The following is a 17,116-nucleotide window of genomic DNA, read 5'->3' as shown; positions in this document are numbered from 1 at the left end:
GTTGAACAAATGACAACAGATTTACCAGTGGCCAGATTTTCAGAGGTAATGAGCACCCACAAATCCCATGGAAGCCAATGGGAGCTGAAGGTACTCAGGACCTTTGAAAACTAGGCCAATACAGGCCTAATATAAAAGCTGTGTTAAGTCCATGGAAAGACTCCATGTGGGCTTTAGATCAGACCCGAGGTCTGTTTATTACATCAGTTACTATCAAATATCCCAAAGCTGTCTGATTTTGATTTATTTAGTGCAGTATTACAGATTGCTATTTTTTGTTTGTTTTTAAATCCAAAGTTTTTTTTAAAAAAGCAGAAACAAAAGAAAACATCCCCTGTAGCACGGAGATTTTAGTCTCTTCTGTGGCCAGCTTCTTATAAGAGGCTTTCCTATTACTGATTTGTATGGGGCAATAAAGCATTTCAGTAGATTGGAATTTAATCTTCAGTAGTCTAGACTCCATAAGATTAGTTCTTCAAAAGATAACTTTTGAAGGATTTATAAAATGCTAGACAATATGTTAAGCCTTTTAAAATACATATTTGTTTTATGAAGATCAGCAAATGCTATGGAGATTTTGAATAAGTACTCTGTGTGCTGTACAAATGAAACTTGACTCAGATATCAAAACCTGATGGCATTTCTTCCTGCAGACATTGTATATGTCTACATGAACTGCTGCAATAGCAGTTTTAAAAGTAAGGTTAACAATCAAGGCAATATGTCATATGATTATATAACAACTTTAGCTTGATAGAGATCATATGGAAAGATAACAGAAGAAAACAGGGATGTGTTGTATGTGTGATTGTGTGGGAGTGAGGGATATAAAAGAAACAGCTGTTATAGTTACTTGTAAAAGGTATGAATAGATTCTAGCTAATGGAAGTTAGGATTTAGAAATATTACAGAGGGGCCCTTCTATAACAAAATATAGTAATTATTTGGTGTTAAAGCATATCTAAGTGAATTTAAATTCTAGTTTCTGAGTTGTCCTTACTGACATGAATACTCCCAACTGAAATCAAAGGGATTATTTGAGTGAGGACTATTTATATGATTAGGGGTTTATAGGATTTTGTCCTCTGTTGGCAAGGTATTTAAGCAACATACTCAGTATTTGCCTTACCAATCTGTTCATGGGCCTTTCTCAAACTGCTGTAAATGTCAATCTTTGTTCCCTTTTCTGAATAAGAAAGTAACATCTTTTTAATGTTAGAGAATTCCACAGACTAAGAAAAAACTGCAGTAGGCACATGTCACAACTCAGTGCTGGGTGAATAAAAGCATCAACATTATTCACATACATTTTCATTGTTTTCTCATAGTAGTATTCTCTGTAGTGACACCATGAGGGAAAGGAAAAGAAAAAAAATCATATGTCTTTAAAAATTAATTTAATCTAATTTTAGACCATCAACACTGAATGCCTTAACCACAACCATATGGTTATTGCATGGTGTCGCTATGGGGCAGAGGTAAGGTTGTTTGGATACCCTAGCAGAATATTTTCATACCTTAACATGTGCGAACGTCTTTAAGTTTAACCTTTATCCTGAATTTTCAGGATTAGTAATGGATGTATCTGAGATGAGTACAACATCCCTATATTTTACCCTAAATTACTGATATATTCTCTCAATCTTACTTCTTCTTAATGCCATTTTTGTCTGGGAATACAGTAAAGAGTGGAATCAGCAAGATGTGTGTAGTACATCTAAGTAACTATGTGACCTTATTATTGTAACTCCTATCTGTTTTCCTAGTCCTGTCTGTCCTCCCTGTTCTTGTTCGTAACCATCACTTGCATCATGTCTACCATTAGATTGTATGCTCCTAGGGACAGGGACCACAAGCCAAAATCTGCCTTCAGCAACACCAGTGTAAATCCAGAGCAACTTTAATGACTTCTGTTGGGTCTCGATTTATATTGATAGGACTGAGAGAAGAATTTGCCTCTTTGTCTATTTTATGTGTCTGAAAGGCATCTAGCATACTGTAGATGCTAAGTGATGATTAAGAATAATGTTGTATTGCAGGGTGATTATTGTAGAACTTGAATGAACAAAATCACTCCATTTTCAAGTTGTGCTGGCTAATGCCAGCAGAGGCCCACTATGGTCACAGGAATGTCTCTTTTCAGAATTAGGGCTCTGTGACTATTCTGCTTGAACTGTGTTTACCAAGGAGGTGTAGTCAGTCAAGTCGCTATTAGATTTGTGTCAAGTTTACCCTCACCATTAAACAATAAATCCCATTTATAAAAGGGAAGATTCCTTTTTGGCTTTGGAATGGGTTATTGTTACTTCAGGCCCCCTGTAACTTGGCTTGTGTCAGTGATGACTAGGCTTTCCCTATTGACTGCTCACTGCGCTAGGCCAATCACTTTCCCTCTCTTGGGATGGACTGCACTATTTCCCCCCAAACAGTCTCAGACCACAGGGATCTTCAATGCAACCAAGTTCATTAGAATCAGACAGAGAAAAATCATAATAAAATAATATAAATGGTATCAAAGCAGTCCTAGCATTACCTGTAAAAGCTAATTTAAACAGATACAGACCTGTAGGTAAGGAAAGAGAAATCAGATAATAAGGTATTCACGTGTGTAGCATAATGCCTCGTGTGGCATCTTGTGATCTGTCAAAGTGACCACTGCTCTTACAGACAAGCTGTGGTCCAGCCTATCAGAGTCAAAAGATGCTTACCTTGTTGTGTACAACACTCATATTCTAGTCCCTTTGAAGTGAGTAGGTATTAGATTGCATTAACTTTCCCCATAGAGTCCCTTGTTTGGGAAATTACTATTTGTACAGGTGTCCTCTCCTTGGGATGTTCGTTTCTCATACAACAGCCATTGTATGTTTCCAGTTCTATTCAGTATTTTTGGATGGTCCTCTCCTAAGTAGCTTGGGGGTCATCTGCATCCTGTCCCTTCGCAGGTTCATTTCTAAAGCTTCTTTGAATGCATGGAAGTATCACCCAGTCATATGTCTTTTCTTAGCTTAGGCCTTGTTTACACACAACTTGCACTGATTTAACTAAAGGAGTGTTTTTAAATGGATTTAGTTGAAGCAATGGGCCTTCCTCCTGCTCTCCTCCTCCCTCCCGAGAAAAAAAATCAATTTTCCATGTGCCCTTCCCAGACAGTTGAGCATCTGGAAGACATAAGGCTGCAAGGAGATGTACCATCTCAACCCGGTCATCGGTGTCCTTCATAGAATTTAGCAAGTAGAGGGGGGCGTGATCCGCGAAGAGTAAGAAGGAGTTCCCTAGTAGATAATAGTATAGGTCCTTTATGGTCCATTTCACAGCCAGGGCCTCTTTTTCAATCTCCTCCTGTAGGAATAGCTTCATACTCTGATACAATATTGAATGTTTCTCACCTCCTACCTCTTGGGACAACATGGTCGCAAGACCTACTTCTGACATGTCCGTCTGAAGGATAAAAGGCTCTGAAAAATTGAGGTGGAAGAGAACTGGCCCCTGAGCTAGCCAGTTCTTCAGAGTTCTGAAGGCCGTCACATGCCTTTGTTCATTGCACCTTCCTGGGGTGGGTGCTTTTTACTAGGTCGGTAAGGCGGGGGTGCGACTATTGTGGCAAAGCCAGGTACAAACCCCCTATAATAGCCAGCCTGGCCTAGGAAATGTTGCACCTGCTTCTTGGTCGACATGGTCATACCATCGGTTAGTGCCTGGACCTTATCCACTGGGGTTTTCGCTGGCCCCACCCTATCGGGTACCCGAAGTATGTCACTTCTCTCTGCCCAAGGTGGCATTTAGCCAGATTTGCAGTAAACCTTCCCAAGGGCTTGAACAACCATGATGATGTGTTGTAAGAGGTCTTCCTGACTGTAGCTATAGATGACTATGTCATCAATATAGGCGTCCAGGGGTCATGGGGCTGCAGCACCTTATTTGTCAGTCACTGAAAGGTGGCAGATGCTCTGTAGGCCAAAAGGCATAGTCACAAATTGATAGATGCTAAGGGGAGTAGGAAAGGCTGCCTTCTCCTGGGACACCTTTGCCATAGGGATTTGCCAGTATCCTATAGTCAAATCTAGCGTGGATATATACTCGGCGCTCCCCAGTCTCTCTAGTAGCTCGTCCACCCGGGCATCGGATATGCATCAAATAGCAATATCGTGTTGACCTTTCTAAATTCTATGCAGAATCTCATTGAGCTGTTGGGTTTTGGCACCAGCACAATAAGGCTTCTTCACTCACTGTGGGACTTCTTGATGATCCTCAGTGTCAGCATAGCCTGGAGTTCTTCGCGGACCACCTCCCACCTTTTCTTTGGCAGAGGTCGATGAGTCTCCTGTACTTGCTACATCCTCCCTGGGAGGGCTGAGAACACTATGGGGAAGGCCTGAGTCAGTCGCAGTGTTTGGTCTTGCTGCCTTTGATGGAGCTCCGGCCACATTGGCACAGCAGTTGGGTCTGTGGATGTCATGGCTTGAGGCTCCAGTTCTGGTTCTGGGGAATAAAGAGCTATCAGAAGGCCATCTTGAGTCTTCCAGGCCTTCAGTAGGTTGATGTGATAAATTTGAGTCTCCTTCCATCTCCCAGGCTGACGGATCTCATAATAAACTGGCCCTACTCTTCTTACCACTTCAAATGGCCCCTGCCACAGGGCCAATAGTTTTGACTCGGGCATTGGGAGTAACAACAAGCCCTGTCACCTGGTTTGAATGTTCGCAACTGTGTCCCCTTGTTGTTGGTCTGTTCCTGGGCCTTCAAGAGACCTTCAAGAGGTTTTCCTTAGCAAAGTCCCTTAGCATTTTCAGCTATTCTTGAAAATTGGAACATATATGGCACTGAGCCCACCACCCCAGTCTCCTGTTCTTTCCAGGCCTCCCGGAGGAGGTTTAAAATCCCCCTGGGCTGTCTACACACAGAAGCTTGAAGGGCAAGAATCCTGTGGTGGTTTGGAGGACCTCCCATATGACAAATAGCAATGATGGTAGCAGTCAGGCCCAGTGTCAAGTGTCCATGTTGACCAATTTCCTCAATATGGCCTACAGGGTCCTGTTGAACTGCTCCACCAGCCCATCTGTTTGCAGATGGTAGATGGAAGTCTTCAGGGCTCTGATCCTCCACAGTTTACACAATTCCTACATCAGTTTGGTCAAGAAGTTGGATCCTCGGTCCATCAGTATTTCCTTGGTATTCTGACCCTGGTGAAGACCTTCATGAGTTCGTTCACTATGGTGAGCATATTTGTTGTGTGTAGTGGGATGGCTTCAGGGTACTGTGTGGCATAGTCTACTATCACCAGTAAATACCAGTACCCAGATGTGATCTTCTCAATGGGCCCCACTAAATCTTTTCCTACCCATTCCAAGGGTATGCCCACCACTGGGAGCAGAATCAGAGGGGCCTTTGGCATCCCTTTGGGCCCTGCCAGCTGGCATTCAGGGCACATGACAAAAATCAAACACCGTTTCTGTAGATTCCCAGCCAGAAGAATCTAAGGGCCACCCTCTCCAGTGTCTTTTTTCACCCCAAGTACCTGGCATATGGCACTGAGTGGGTTAGGTGTAGAAGCCTCCAGTGGAACTTCTTGGTTTTGCCCACCTCCCCATCGGAGACAGCTATCTGTTACCATGCCCAGCTCAGAGTCTGGTCCTCCCATTGTTCTTGCACAAAATCCTCATCTTCTGGTAGCCAATTGTGGCTTATTTCCTTGGGTGTCCCAGAGCTAGTGGGCTGCTGGGTTGGCACTGCTGTCTGGCGGGGCACTCCCAGGGGTCTTCCATTGTGTCTTGGCCCATAAGCCCCCTCATTTTCAGGCCTGGGTTGGTTTCTGAGGTGGGGCAGTCCCTGCTTCACTGCTTGAGGAGTCCCTCAAACCATTTCCAATCCCGCCCTAATGTTACTGGGTAGGCCAGGGTGTCTGCTAGGCTGACCTGGCAAGTCCCAGTGTAACTGCCTACCGTCAGCTTCACTCTTGTTGCAGGGACTCATGTCCCTGTGAAAGGACTGGAGGTATGGCAGAGCATCTGATGTATCAGGGGACTCTACTAAGCTTGTCCATACAATGGTTTGGCTACACCCTGAGTCTATCAGACCGATCACTTCAGCTCTGTTGACCCATACTGGCAGCATCACCTTGGCCAGGCCCCGCCTACAAGCTCTGGTGTCTGCCATCCATGCCTGTCCATAGCTGCAGTCCATGAAGGGGCACTCTCGCCTAAAATGCCCTTGCTGTCCACACTTGAAGCAACTCCCTTTCGGGGTCACAGTCATCTGGCTTGTTCCTGGGGCCACGGGACCTCCTGGTGGGCACACCCCCCTCCGTGGTGACCATTCCGCCTCAGTGCCTGGGTCCTGCTGTCCAAGTGGGGGTGACACAAAGGTAGGTGGCCAGTTCAGCTACCCTTGGCCTCCCATTCTAGCAAGGTCCTCATTAGGGGTCAGTGTCCTGGTTCTGGGGGCTCCCATCCTAAGTGTCATTGAGGCTGGACTATTGGCTGCCAGATTGTTCTCCATCAAGCTTACAGCCTCTGCCAGTATCGACAGTTAATGGTGTTTCACTCACTCCTTCCTGCTGGCTGGGAGAACCTGTACTGCTGCAACAGGATAGCCTCTGCCACCTGTACTCTGGTCTGCTTCTTGGGGTTCAACCAGAAGCAACACTTTTCCTTCAGGTGTTGGGCCACCACCTGGGTTGGGCTTCTGACTGGTATCTCTCATTTCAGAACTGCTGGTGGAACATCTCAGGGTTGATGTCCAGGTAGTTGAGAATAACTGCCTTTACCTTGTTGTAGTCCAATGCTTCTATGGAGTCCAAGCCCCAACAGGTGGCTTCTGCAGGTCCTGTCAAATATGGGTCTATCATGGTGGCCCAGTGTTCTTGTGGCCAACAGGCTGTGGTGGCCACCCATTTGAAGGTGATCAGGAAGGCTTCTGGGTCATCTCATGGTCCCATTTTTGTAAGCCTGATGGGCAGCCCAGTGGGGAGGATGTCCCCTGAGGGTCCAGGTCTCTGAGTGTTAGATGCCCCTTCAGGCTGCAAGAGTGATGCCATCTGCTGAATCAGGTGTTCCTGTTGCACCTGATGCTGTGTTATCAGTTCCTGGAGTAGCTGGTGCTACTTCTGGGCCACTTGTAGTAGTATTAGTTGACCTTGCTGTTGCTGGGCCACCTGCTGTTGCTTGCTCTCCACCTTCCATTTCAGTAAATTTTCCGTATCCATTACCACTTTTGGGTCACGGTCATCATTACACCTCCTGTCCCTTTAACAGGACTTGGCCATTACCCGCATTCTTCAACATGTGTTGGAGGGGTTGAAGTCCGAACCTTGCAGCACCACCCAGTGGTGAGTGTTGGTGGCCATATCTCCCAATGGCAATGGTCAGTTGCTGTAGAACCTGTGAATAATACTCAGATGTGTGGCCTAAGGGTGGGCACCCTTACGGCTGTTCCTTGGGCCATTTCCTATCCCAGTTTTGATTCCTCCGTCAGTGTCACTGGTTTGTTTCTGGATTCCCCCTGGAGTTCTCTCTGATTGTGCTCCAGAGGGTCTTCCTCTATCGGCTGTGACCTGTCATTCATGACTTCTGTGGGGTGATGACACTGTGGTCACTTGGCAGTGAAATCTGGCCTTGGTCACATGGAGCCCCAGCAGCTTCTCTGCAGTAGCTTGCAGCACACAACTGCTTTGCTTTGTCCACCAAGCTTGAGGTGAGCTTCTCCCTTTTGAGCCTAGCCTCCAATGTGACCATGCCAAGCTGGTGTAGCTAGGTGGGGCTTTTTAGACCCAGAGCTGTTCTTTAATCAGTAGTTCACCAGTGTGGGGCTCATGCACCCTATCACAGCATAGCTTTGGTTAGATCACCATTGATCTTAAGTTCCAGAGAGAGTTTTTCTCCAGCTCTTTCAGCATTAGCCATAGTTGGACAGTAGTCTCTCTAAGTAAGGCAATACAGCCATATACTCAAGATGCTGTAAAGATGAATCTTTAAATTTCACACCTCATGCTTTGGCCCCAGTCAGCTTTGTCATCAGGTAATTTATTAGAACATTAAATAATGTATGTGAGAGAACACATACCGGGCATAGTCCTGAGACCCAGGCTGTAATACAACCGTTGACGCTCACATAGATAAATGCACTGAGGTACAGTTCCTCCACTTGGTGCACTAAGTCCTCAAGCATTTCATATTGGCACCGCAGCATCCACAGTGTCAATGCCCTGAGTCAAAAGAAGCTACAAAGTCTATAAACATGATGTTAACTTCCTTTTGTCACTTGAGTCATTTGTCAATTGCGTTCCACAGAGCTTATATAACATGGACGGTAGATCGACCTGTGTGGAATCCACACTGGTTGTCTCTCATTTTTGGATTGAAACAGTATTTCAGCTGGTGCAGTAGTCTGATCATCAACACCTTCCTTGGGACTGACAGCAGCATTGCCCTTCTATAATTTGAGCAAGCTGATCTCTCTTCTTTCCCAATCTTGTGGAATATGACCAGTTTCTCAAACTTTTAAGACGACTTTCTGAAGCCAATGAACTAAATCTGGGCCTCGTTTTCAGTTCTAATGAAATATTGTCAAAACCAGATGCTTTATCATTTCATGACTGTAGCGGTGTGGCGACTCACCAGCGCAGCGCCTCCTGCTGGTCTTTCAGGGAATTAGCTTTTCCAGCCTCCGGAGCGCCCTCTTCAGGCCGATGCCCTGCTTGCCGCTGGCCCCCATGTCCCTCCTGGACCCCGGTGCCCCTTCCCTTGGGATTCTGCCCCCGGCAGTACCTCACAGTCTCTCAGGGTCTCCCCTCCCTGGGGAACCCCCTACCCCCTACCCCCTATCCCCACCTCGCCTCAGTCTTTGGCTACTGCCAGTCACCATCTAGCCCCCGCTCACTGGGGCGGACTGCAGTGTAATTGCCACTCATCAGCAAGGAGGGTTTGGACCTGCTGCCTCTGCCTACTCTTGGGCTGCACCTCTGCAACCCCTGTACCTTTTCCGGCCTTTAGCAAGGCCCGCAGCCTGGGGGTTTTCCAGGCTGGAGCTCCCCAGCTCCTCTAGCCTTTGCCCAGCCCTGCTCCACTCAGGTACCCTGTTCAGCTCCCAAGCAGTCAGGCCTGTCTCTCTCTACAGCTAGAGAGAGACTCCTGAGCTCTGGCTAGCAGCCCTTTTATAGGGCCAGCTGCGGCCTGATTGGGGCATGGCCCCAGCTGAGACTGCTTCCCCAATCAGCCTTTCCTTTTCCTTCAGTCCCAGCTCTCTCCCAGGGCTGCTTTCAACCCCTCCGGGCAGGAGCAGGATGACTACCCTGCTACAATGACCATTTGACCACTAGCATCACTTCCTCTAATGTCATTGGCCTGTTGCCTGCCAGGTTCATTGCTGGATTAAATTGTAGTTTACATCTTGGTGGGGATCTGTTCATTAATTCACAAAATTGCTTATTCCAATGCTTAAGTTATACATCAATATCCTGGCAGTATTCTCCATTTTTGTCCTTAACCGGCAGAAGCCACGAGAATGGACTGCCAATTAGACCTGAACAGCGAGCGACATCTGCTTACTGAGCATATGCAAGAAACGAAACCTCATCCCCAGAGGACTCATCATCTATAACCCTCTGATTACCTACAATGCCACAGAAGTTGGTCCAATAAAAGATATTACCTCATCCACCGTGTCTCTCTAAATGTTGTCATAACAGAAGTGTCATTAGCCCTTGTTAATTTATCATTTTTAAAATCTTTAAAGAAAAAAACCCGAAAAGACATTTGCTCAGTGTTACCAACACAACCTCACATATCCCAAACTAGTGAGCCACACTGACCCCTCTCAGGACCTCAATGAAACAGTCAGTTATGTATTCTGGATCAGCCCTGGAACATTTATAAGTGATACGTATATAACTGGAACAGATCAGTTTACTTCCAGATATTTGACTGGCCTGTTAATTAATGTCCTTGTGCCATTTCTGGGTTTATAACAAATTGGACTTTAGGTTAAAATAATGCACAGCCTGTTGTATTTTGAGATCAGTTATTTTATTTGTATTTTGCTATCTTCATCAAGGAATTTAAGTCATATTCTCTTGTCTGTTACTAGTTAGCAGTTCGGCCAAAATTAGCTTATAAACATCTTCCAAATGTATTCGTGCACAATTTAAATCAGTTAAAAAAAAAAAAAAAGGAGCAGCAGCTTTGTAGGTGCAAAGATATTAGCAAATGTTATTTTCTATTCATGACACTGATGAGTAAGAATGGGGATGCTTCCCGTACGATCGGAGAAAGCAATTGAATATCTGAGGTGGTGCTGTTTCAGAAAACAGAATTTGAGATTAGAGATGAGCAAAACCATATGTGGCCCATAAACGGCTATTGCTCCATAATCATACAACAGGACACTAGGTACATGAATCCCACAGCATGTTCTCCAGCTATCTATTTAAGGTATTTATATAGCCCCTGTCACCAGAGTACCTCACAATCTTTCAGTATTTGCCCTTAAAACACCCCAACGGGGTAGGGCAGAGCTATTAACCCCATTTTACACATGAGGAATGGAAGCACAGAAAGGTGAATGATGTGCTGAAGGTTACACGGGAAGACTGTAGCAGAGCAGGGACTTGAACCCAGGTCTCCCAAATGCTAGACTAGTACTCTAACTACTAGACCCTAGCTACTTTGCTAGGGATTATGGGTAGTAGGGACAGTAGCTGGCGGGACTAGGAGTATTTCCTCCCATAGCTGATACTCTGGATCTGACTTTGTCTGCACTTACACTGGTGTAAATTGAAAGTACGGTAACTCACTGAAATCAATGGAATTAAACCAGTGTAAAACTTGCGTATGACAACTTGTGTATGACAATGAGAGGGTTGGCCGAGGCAGGTGCTTTGTTCCCCGCATACCCAGATTGTGAGGTTTGAGGAGAAGTGTCCGTTACCTGTGGCACTTCCATGAAAACTCCAGGAGAAGGTACATTTGGCTCCAGGCTGGCTCCGGAGAAAAGGGCAGGCCACTAGAGTGCCACAAAGATGTATCAGTAAGGTGGGGGTAGATATGGGATTCTGAAAGGTTGGAGATTTTCTTGGATGCTTGGATTCTTATACTACTGAGCCATCCCCTCTGGCACCTATAAAACAATACCCTTAATATGTGACTTAACTACAATGGAGATAAATTTACTTTGATAGCTGCAACAAAAAAGCATTTGGCATAATATAGATATGGACAGTATATATGTATGTAATGGAGTGAACTCTCAAAACTCCCTTAAATTCATTGGAGTTACGCTGGCATAAAACTGGAGTAATGCAGCAGTGAATCAGGCCCAATATGTGTTGATTCAAATCAACTTCTATGAGAGTGAAGTTCATCCCTGTGCAGGGGGTCTGCACAAGGTGTAAATGGATTTGAGTGATGTGTAGGCCTTGGGGTCACTCTCTGTTTAGGGGTGAATTTCACACTGAATGAATAATTCTCAGTATCAAACATTTATCAAGAATATCCTCGTTTGAAAAGGAAATGATAAAACCACATGATTAGTGCTCTCTGTAATCCTGCTGCTAAAAACAACAGAGAAACAATTGTCTAACTGATGAATAGACATTTAGAATTTTTATAGATGTCAGAGGAAAGTTAATTAGATAGCAAATTCCTTTACAAGGGTGAATATAATTGAACATCTTAGCATTAATTGGTTCATGCAGATGTAAAACATATTAGCATATTCATCCAACACATTTAACATGTAGGTCTAGCTTTCAGAAACTGCCAAATTAATTTATTTACCAATTCACAATTTTGTAATTCATTGCAATCAAAGACACAACCTGACAGTTTGACTATTAAATCTGATCCGGTCTTGAGATATTATAACAATAAACATGGTCATTGTAATTGGCTGCAGTGATAGCCTGATGACTGAGGTTGTCTTGTTTCCACTCAAAACATCTGGAGACCGACAACCAAGAAGACGTGACAGATAAAACTGAACGAGAGTCATTTTTTCGCATCACTCCCATCCTTCCATTCTCTCCAAAATACTGTTTCCAAAATCATCTCCCTTGATTCTGATTCACTCCGTTTCGCTTCCTCACCCCTTTGGGTCTCTCTGCCTGCTTCCCATTCCCTATGCATCAAATGACTTGTTCTCATCGTCAAAGCACTTCTGCTCTGTCTTTGTGTCCAGTGATGCCAACCTTTACAGTGCCAGGAGAATGGAGCTTATTCAGGGTGTGTTACCATTAGCTCAAATGCACACAAATTAAATGGCAGCGTCACTTGCCAATGTGTGACAGAAAATGCGATTTAAAAGAATAAATTATATGAACTGCAGAAGTCTCACTTTTTAATCACCGCTCCTTTTTTTTGTTTTCTTTTAGCACAAGGAGACATACTAGACAACTATGTAAAAACGGAGGGTGCTTGGATAGTTGGTCAAACAAAACAGATTTACAAAACAAACCGTAAAGAAGAATGTGCTGAGAAATGTGAAGCTGAAACAAAATTCACATGCAGGTAATTTCTGTTGTGTCCCACAGCTATATTCCATTGTGACCGACTGAGTATTCTGCTTTATATGTTCAGGAAGCTTTCTAAAGGTGTTCCTCAGAAGTAAGTTTATTCTGAGGTTTGGGAGGAAAGGAAAAAATGCCCAGAAAGTCAATACCTGGGAGATGTGGGTGAAAAGAGACAATATGGAAGGAGAGACCACGAAGATGGTGTTTTTAATTTCAGCATACGTGTTGGAAAAAAACTTGGTATCTTGATGCACAAACCCTCCTGACAAACAATCTAACACACCCAATATCCAGGTGCCTTCAGACCCTTTGCCATACATAGGCCTATAAGAAATGCGCTGATCAGAAAACAGGACATTAGCAGCAGAACTTGTTGGGTCTGTCACATTCTTATTCTGCACCATGAGCCAGAGGGTCCCCTGCACTAATGTGTGTGGACTAGATCTTCTCTTGCCTCCCTGGGAGGGAGGGAATGGCCCCACCTCCCCTCCTTGCTTCCCTGTGGAGGTCCTATGAGTAAGGGTCTTTGTGGGATTTTGGGGCATTGGAGGTGATGGAGTAGGGAACAGGCCAACCTGTAGCACTGTCCCCTACTCAGTCGCCATATATCTGACTGGATATTCTACTGACAGTTATCGTTCCTTGCAGCAACATTAACTGCAGAGCCCAGCATGCTGCCAGAGGGAAGGGGGCCGGTGGAGCAGTGCAAAGGGAGAAGCCTGCACTGTAAAGGGAGGGTCCCTTCACACCAGGTCCTGTCCATCCATGGGGCTGGGAGGCCTTCCTCTCTAAACTCCAGGGGTCCCCAACCCTTTCTCTTCCAAATGATGCTTCTTTGAAAACTCCAGAGGTGAATCTTATGGAATTTTCTGCCCTTCCGATTCCCCTCCCCCCATTCGAGCCATAGGTGATCTGGTGCTGAGTTTTTAAAGTGGTTTATAGCTTGGCAATCAATTTAAAATCTACTGAAAGTTTTAAAGATGGCAAAGATCCACCAAGAAACAATATTCATTTTAAAGGGATGCTACCTAACAGGACCACAGAAGTCACTGCCAGGCTCCAGCTACTATTTTCATGCAAATGAATCATCACCCATCCTCTGTGAACCCCCCCCCCCCCCCCCGCCGCCCTTCCCTCCCGGTAAGCTATGCAGAGGATGCAGAACTTCAGCAACACTCCTGGAGCTCTCACCGAGGAAAGGCAAGAGAGAGATTTGGACCAAGTTCCTTAAAGAAAAGTTAAAAATATACATGAATCTTTTGTAGAGGGGTAACTGCTGGGACCTCTACATACACAATATCATCCCTCAGCCTCCTGATTGCCAGGTGTGGAAGTCAGGGCTGCAGCCATGAACTCTGCCTGTGGGACCTGATCCTGCATCACTGAAGTTTATGGGAATTTTGCTGCTGGAGCAGTATGAAGCCCCTGTGCCTTTGAGCCCTTGATCAAGCCTGGTTTTTAGACCAATGGGACTTCTTTGTATAAATACTTTTAAATCAACAACGTGTGCTGATTAGCATGGGGGGGACCCAGGAGAAGAAAGTTGCATGAGTTAAAAATACTACAGGAATGGACTAAACATTAGGGTTACCATATTTTAATTAAAAAAAAGGAGGACACTCCACGGGGCCCCGCTCCCGCCCCAACTCCACCCCCCGCCCGCCCCAACTCCGCCCCTTCCCCAAAGTCCCCGCCCCAACTCCGCCCCCTCCCCTGAACGCTCCGCCCCCCTGCTTCTCCCCCTCCCCTGCTTCCCGCGAATCAAATGTTCGCAGGAATCCTGAAACAGGGAGGCAGCAGGTAAGCTGGGGCTGGGGCTGGGGCGGGGGGGGGCGCGAGGAGGCATGGCCCAGTCCGGCCCCCCTGGCCGAGTGGCTCCCTCCGGCGGCCGGCCGGCCCCGGCCAAGAGGCTCTGGCCCCAGCCAAGAGGCTCTGGCCCGGCTCGGCTCGGGCCCTGGGGCGCCGGCCCTAGTTCCGGCCGAGCGCGCCGGCCCCGGCCGAGCACCCCCAGACCCGGCCGAGCACCCCCGGCCCTAGCGACTCCAGCTCGGCTCGGGCCCCGGGCACTGGCCCCGGCCCCGGCCGAGCAGCTCCAGCCGGCGGCCGAGCACCCCCAGCCTCGGTCCCAGCAGCTCCGGCCCAGCTCGGCTCGGGCCCCGGTTCCGGCCGAGCGGCTTGGGCCCGGCCCCGGCCCGGCACCAGCCCTGGTCGAGTGGCGCCGGCTCCTCCGGCTCCGGCCCCAGCGGCTCCAGCCCGGACCCAAGCCCCAAGACCCCTCCCTATTTTCCTGGACATGTCCGGCTTTTTGGCAATTCCCCCCAGACGGGGATTTGAGGACCAAAAAGCCGGACATGTCCAGGAAAATCCGGACGTATGGTAACCCTACTCAACATTGCAGTTTAATGTAATGGTTCTGCCGTGTTTTTGGCCCATAATTGTTGAACACTGTTTTGTTTGTGTTGTTGTTTTAGTAAGAGCAGCCTGTCATGGTGTATCAGGCTTTGCTAGACCAGGGAAAAGCTGAGTGTAAGTCAGGCTTAGTTAACATGAGCTAGCTAGGACTCCTTTTACATAACCACTTTTCCTAATGTGAATGCAAGCTAACACCCATAGTTCAGTTTGTGCAGGTTGAGTTATAGGCTAGGCAGTTACCCTTTGTCTGGAGTAGGTTGTAACATTTTCAAAATGTGCTGGAGAGACTTAGGAGCCTATGTCCAATTTAGGCACTTCAGGTGCTTTTGAAAATTTTACCAAAAGCCTAAAATGTCTCTAAACTGCCATGACTGATAAAATCTAAAATGGATAATGAAAAATTTTCACTAAGACAATAATTTAAATAACATTAATGACTGTTTCTTCCACTGCTTTCCCCTCTCAATTTCAACAGGGCCTTTCTATTCACCAGTAAAGATCAACAGTGTACTACATTGGCTGAGAACACCAAAACATCGGAGTTGGTTAGACGAACAGATGTAGTGCTCTTTGAGAAGAGAAGTATGTATATATTTTGATAATACTTCTTTAATATATGCTCACCTGACAGAAATATATCCTTGACCACTTTTCTGAGGTTGTTAGTTTACTGTCATTTATGGTGGTGATGATTTCTGTGAGATGGATGCAGGGAAATGGACTGAAAACACTAAAGTAATTCCATATAGGCCTTTGAACAGTCCTCAGAAGGTAATACACCCAACTTGGGCTGGATTCAAACCAGCCTCCTTGAAGGGAAAGGATGTAGATGCATTTCTAACCCTCCATCTAGTCCCAAGCATTTTATGTTTTTGGGATCACACATATTGAACATGCTTCAACCAAAAAAAAAAAAAAAGTGATACATTTCTCCACTGATAAGTGTTTGCAGCACTCTGCTTAATGGGTCTGGTGGAATCTATTATCAAGTGAGTTTTCAACCCTACTGGGTTTCCTATTTATATATTTTATTTTCAATCCCTTAATTTTGAGTTTATGTGGTTTAAATATGTCCCAGAAAACCAGGGATGATTCAACAGAAGAAGCATTTGATCTCATATTCTATCCAGTGGCGAATTAGCCATTGGGCCAATGGGGCCTGTGCCCAGGGGCCCCAGCCAATTGGGGCCTCCTGGAAAAACGGGTGCCCCAACCCACTCTGCCCACCCAACGCTCCTGCTGGGGAGTGACTCTACTCTCAGCAGGAGTGCTGGGTGGGCAGGGCGCACCCCCACCCCACTCCGTGGCAGGAGCGCGGGGTGAAGGAGGGTGCGACTGCACGTGGAAGGGGAGGGAGGGGCCCCCACTTGCTCTGGCTCAGGGCCCCACAAAACAGTAATCTGCCTCTGATTCTGTCTATAAACAATGAATCTCTCGATAAGAAAATATAAAATATCCATGTTTTTGATAAGCTCCCTTTTAAAATCTCTATTCTAGGCTTATAGCATGCTCAGACAAGTGGTTGGGTTTAAGACTATTTTTGGATTCCTTAATTCTCCCCTTGAAGTAAAATTATAGTCAAGCCTTGAAAAGACAGTAGGCAGTGGGAAAAATAAATTTCCACTTTTAAATGTGACCACTTCTACAAGTTCCAAGGGAAGAAAAATTACATAGTAACATCAGATGACTGAAGTGAGAGTTCTTGGGGGGAAAAAAGGTCTCATTTGCTAATCATTCAAACACCTAGGGTAACTGGCTAGCATACCGTGTAGTGTTTATATTGACCTGTGTTAAACGAGGCTGTAATTACCAGTAAGGCTTTTTCATGTTTTTTTTTTAATTTTGATGAGTTTGAAAAATATGCTGAAATACTAAGCTGTAGACAGCCATGAAGCAGGTCTCATTTATTCTATAAGGTTTTATAAGGAAAACACAATGGACCAGATTCTAAACTGGTATAAATTAGCATATTTCCACTGATTTCATTGACTTCAGCTGTGGATCTGGCCCAGACACCCCCAAAACTGGAAGTTAAACATCAATGAGCTTCATCAAACTTCATCCTAGTTCTCACATTCATGTCCTGGAACACATACAGGATAATATAGTGTAATGTGTAGGACACCAAGAAAGAAGTTAATTTGTAGAAGCCAGTAGCTTCAAAAGTTGCTAGATAAATGTAATATCTCCAGTTTATGATCAACC

The 17,116-nt window shown here is 45.6% G+C and overlaps 2 protein-coding genes across 2 annotated transcripts in view; one reads left to right on the top strand and one right to left on the bottom strand.

Moving 5' to 3' along the window:
• MAP3K4 (mitogen-activated protein kinase kinase kinase 4) overlaps positions 1 to 3,432 on the bottom strand; it is a 207,067-nt gene extending 203,635 nt beyond the window's left edge. Inside the window, exons 1-3 of the mRNA XM_065401448.1 lie at positions 3,387 to 3,432; positions 2,534 to 2,563; positions 1,130 to 1,186 (exon numbers count right to left, since the gene is read on the bottom strand). Of these exons, the coding sequence (XP_065257520.1) occupies positions 1,130 to 1,186; positions 2,534 to 2,563; positions 3,387 to 3,432 (133 nt within the window). The remainder of the gene's footprint in view (positions 1 to 1,129; positions 1,187 to 2,533; positions 2,564 to 3,386) is intronic.
• Positions 3,433 to 3,672: 240 nt separating this feature from the next.
• LOC135876251 (plasminogen-like) overlaps positions 3,673 to 17,116 on the top strand; it is a 59,229-nt gene continuing 45,785 nt past the window's right edge. Inside the window, exons 1-5 of the mRNA XM_065401447.1 lie at positions 3,673 to 3,687; positions 5,028 to 5,213; positions 6,774 to 6,938; positions 12,316 to 12,497; positions 15,387 to 15,493. Coding sequence (XP_065257519.1) covers positions 3,673 to 3,687; positions 5,028 to 5,213; positions 6,774 to 6,938; positions 12,316 to 12,497; positions 15,387 to 15,493 — 655 coding nt within the window. The remainder of the gene's footprint in view (positions 3,688 to 5,027; positions 5,214 to 6,773; positions 6,939 to 12,315; positions 12,498 to 15,386; positions 15,494 to 17,116) is intronic.

Source organism: Emys orbicularis, chromosome 3 (genome assembly GCF_028017835.1).
Source record: "Emys orbicularis isolate rEmyOrb1 chromosome 3, rEmyOrb1.hap1, whole genome shotgun sequence".
Classification (NCBI taxonomy): domain Eukaryota; kingdom Metazoa; phylum Chordata; order Testudines; family Emydidae; genus Emys; species Emys orbicularis.
The sequence above is the reverse complement of the archived record's forward strand: the minus strand, read 5'-3'. Positions and strand labels throughout refer to the sequence as shown.